Source organism: Gastrolobium bilobum, unplaced genomic scaffold (assembly GCF_033153095.1).
Source record: "Gastrolobium bilobum isolate Gb01-03AN ecotype WA unplaced genomic scaffold, APGP_CSIRO_Gbil_v1 utg6815, whole genome shotgun sequence".
NCBI classification, from domain to species: Eukaryota; Viridiplantae; Streptophyta; class Magnoliopsida; order Fabales; family Fabaceae; genus Gastrolobium; species Gastrolobium bilobum.
In genome coordinates, this window is record NW_026899262.1 from 714,210 (window position 1) to 717,951 (window position 3,742).

Consider the following 3,742-nt stretch of genomic DNA (forward strand, 5'->3'; position numbering starts at 1 on the left):
TTTTGGACGAGAGGGTAGTGTTAAATGAAACAGAAGCAATGGAGATTACGGCCTCCACTGTCAAGCTGTGCGTAAATTTTGAAAGGATACACAGACCAACAATTTCGTACATTGTAAGAAATTTGGACCGTGCTTTGGTTTTATACCATTTAAGGGCTGAACAATATTATGGAAGTAGACACTAGTGGGTCTGTGCAACCTACAATCACTAAAAGATAGTAGCCCAAGACCATTCACCATTCGACGTCAGGGCTCAACGGATGAACAAGATTGTGGAACCTTATCAATAGACCATCCAGTTATGGAAGTATTCACCCTTGCTGATATTGTCGGTTGCTGTGGAATATCATCAACACGTCCAGATATGGCAGAGTTCACCCTTGTCGAGATTGTGGCAGCAACCAACAACTTCTCCCATGAGATTGGTGCTGGAAGTTGGTGTTCTGTATTGAGGCCAACTTGATGTTGTAGTTGCAGTCAAAAGGGAGGAAACTGGTACTACTAAGGTGAAGATTTTTCAAGAGAAAGAGAGTAGACCTGAGTCTGAAAAGAGAAAGATGTCTTTCGTGTCACGTCTACACCACAAGAACTTGGTTAGGCTAGTTGGGTTCTGTGAAGTGAAAGATGAAAGGCTACCCTTGGTGTACGAGTACCCGAAGAAAGGAACCTTACATGATCATCTGCACGAGAAGAGTAGTGGTGTCTTGAGTTCTTGGAAAATGAGGATCAAAATTGCGCTGGATGATTCCCGAGGAATCGAATATTTCCATAATTATAGAGTTGCATGCATAATTTACGGAGATATACAGTCTTCTAACATTCTCATTCATGCGACTTGGACTGCAAAAGTATGTGATTTTGGATTGTTATCGATGTGTCCAGACTCTGACCATGATTACGTACCAGTTGGATATATTGATCTTGAATATCATAGTGTAAATGTTATGAAATCAAAGAGCGATGTCTATATTGCAAAAGAAAGAAAAAAGAGTGATGTGTATGGGCTTGGAGTGGTACTGCTAGAACTCTTAACGGGAAAGAAAGCTATATTCAAGGATGGTGAAAATGGAGGCACCCCTCTGAGTGTGGTAGACTTTGCAGTGCCTGCATTAATGACTCGTGAATTGGAGAGAATTTTGGACGAGAGGGTAGTGTTAAATGAAATAGAAGCAGTGGAGCTTACGGCCTCCACTGTCAAGCTGTGTGTAAATTTTGAAGGGATAGACAGACCAACAATTTCTTACACGTGAGAAAAAAAAGAAATCGGTTTGTTTGTCTCGTAAAAATCAACGCAACTCGTAAAAGTATATGACAAATTCCTTTTTTTTCTAATAGTAATAATAATAAATGTTTGAACTAAAATATAATTATATAATAAATATTTGACTAGGACTCAAAAATATTAATTAATTTGTCTAAGCTATCGACATTTACACTAATAATTTTATGTAAAATGGCAATACGTTCTTTAGGAATAATTTGTTCACAAAAGGTAGAGAAATGAAGAAAAAATCACTTTTCTCCACAATTATGTGCAAAGTACTTTATTTCTTGCGGATTGGGAAGAAGAAAACCCCCATTTCTGTGCAACCAAATGCAACTTAAGGTGACACTGGTGGGTTCCAACAATAACTGAAGGTGACACTGGTGGGTCTGTGCTACCAACAATAATTGAAGGTGACACTGTTGGGTCTGTGCAACCTACAATCATTGAAGGTAGTAGTAGCCCGAGACCATTCATCATTAGGGATTTTATGACCAGTGGGGGACTATGCTTTGGCTCTTTGTGAGAGTAGTACTTAGTAGGATAAATAAATGTATGAGCAATTTTATGACCACTGACTATTTAATTTGAATGGACGAAATCATCTCTTTTTTAATATCTATTTCATATATAAAGGTAATGCTTAATCTCATCTTTTAAGAAACCTTAAACTCATTTTTAATAAATGTGATTCTTCAGTCAAACCATGTATAGATGGATTTGAATAGAGTCAAAGTTTTAAGTTCAAAGATCATCTAAAAAATTGAAGGGCCACTTATGGGGCTTATAGGAAAGTGATTTCAAACATATATATTCTTGCAATGGTGATAGATTTATTATTCCTAAATCATGTATATAATTATAAAATACTCGAATAATATGAAATCAAAATTGGGATTGTGCGTACCTTACACTTGGAGAAAAGGGAGAAATACATGCCACAATATTCTTCTCTATGACCTATTCTGAAAGTGACAACCTCAGTGCGATGAGAACATGACACTCATGGAGTTTAACCCCAATATAAATAGACTAGAGAGGGAACCTAGCAAAACCCTAATCAATAGTGTGTCTGATGGGTCCACTCATCAAAGAAGCCCAATCTGACACTAATGTCTACACTGTGATGCCCAACTAGACTTAATACTAACAGATGACATAAGCTCAACCCAATGGGCTAGCCAAAATAATACAATTTTAATATCTATTATCCCGATTAATTTTAAAATAGAAAACTAATTAATTAATATTGCAAGGAAAATTTCTAACATATATTATATGTAATGATAACATAATATTCAAAAAATTAAAGACATGAAATTAATACGATGATAATTTAATTTTATCGGCTTTAATTATATTAGACAATCGCATTTCAATAGTTTTTTTTTAGAAAACTTCAAAAGCACCTCTATAACTTTCCTCATAATCATTTATCCCCTCCCAAAATTTTGAATCATTTAACCCCTGACTTAAATTTTTTTTATCATTTACCCCCCTAAGTGAGGGGGATAAATGATAAAGAAACTTTAAATCAGGGGGTAAGTGATAAAAAGAATTAAATAGGAATGTAAATAATTCAAAAAATTTGTGAAAGGGGTAAGTGATAATTGAGAAAACTCGTAGAGATTTTTTTGAAGTTTTTCATTTTTTTTAAAGGGATATGCTATAGCATCCACCAAAAAAAAAAAAGGATATGCTATAGATCCTTTGTTTGGGTGACACATAATTTACTTCCAATGCATGAATAAACATTCACGTCGCAATGTTTATGTGATTTTCCTATATAACCTCCTCCTTTTAGGTCCATGCATTCTACAATATTCCACACAAATGCCTATATATAAGGCTCACGCCTTCATGTTTGGTTGATGAAATTTTTTTGGAATAGTAGAAAAACGAGATAGATAGAGAAATGATTGGAAAGATAGATAAATTGAGATAGGTAGAAAAATGTAAAAAAAAAAATTGTTTGGTGGGGAAAAAATTTAATGGGAAAATTAGGTAACTTTATGAAATCAACAGTGCATTAAAAGCCAGATAACCGGTTTTCCGAAAAATCCCACCTTCAAATTGGGTTTCTAAACAGTGCAGATATCTATGTTTCTCATAAATTCAGACAAATTGGATAGATGAGTTTTTGGTGAAAAACGTTGAAACAAACATAGTATTTCTAAAAATCATACTTTTTTTGAAAAGCAAACAGGAAACAGAAAAACAAAAAAAGAAACTAGGAACACCTCCTAGACCAAACTACTCCTACATAATCCCTTTCAAGTTTGTCACGACAACCAGAAGGAGGCGAGTCAAACTCTTGTAAAGACCAATCAAAGGAGTAGGCAAAAGAGGCCATCCAATCGGCAACCCCATTCCCTTCCCTATGAATATGGGAAATTCTAACCCTCCAATTCCAATCCAGCATATTCCTTATGCGCAAGACCAAGTTAGAGGTTGGATGATGAGAGCTGCACCCTTCTC

The 3,742-nt window shown here is 35.3% G+C and overlaps 1 protein-coding gene across 1 annotated transcript; it reads left to right on the forward strand.

The window, feature by feature from the left end:
- Positions 1 to 301: 301 nt before the first annotated feature.
- Positions 302 to 1,250, forward strand: LOC133288963 (putative serine/threonine-protein kinase-like protein CCR3). The gene is given in 2 exon segments (XM_061486804.1): positions 302 to 435; positions 437 to 1,250. Coding segments are annotated over 2 exon segments (948 nt in total).
- The last annotated feature ends 2,492 nt before the right edge of the window (positions 1,251 to 3,742 follow it).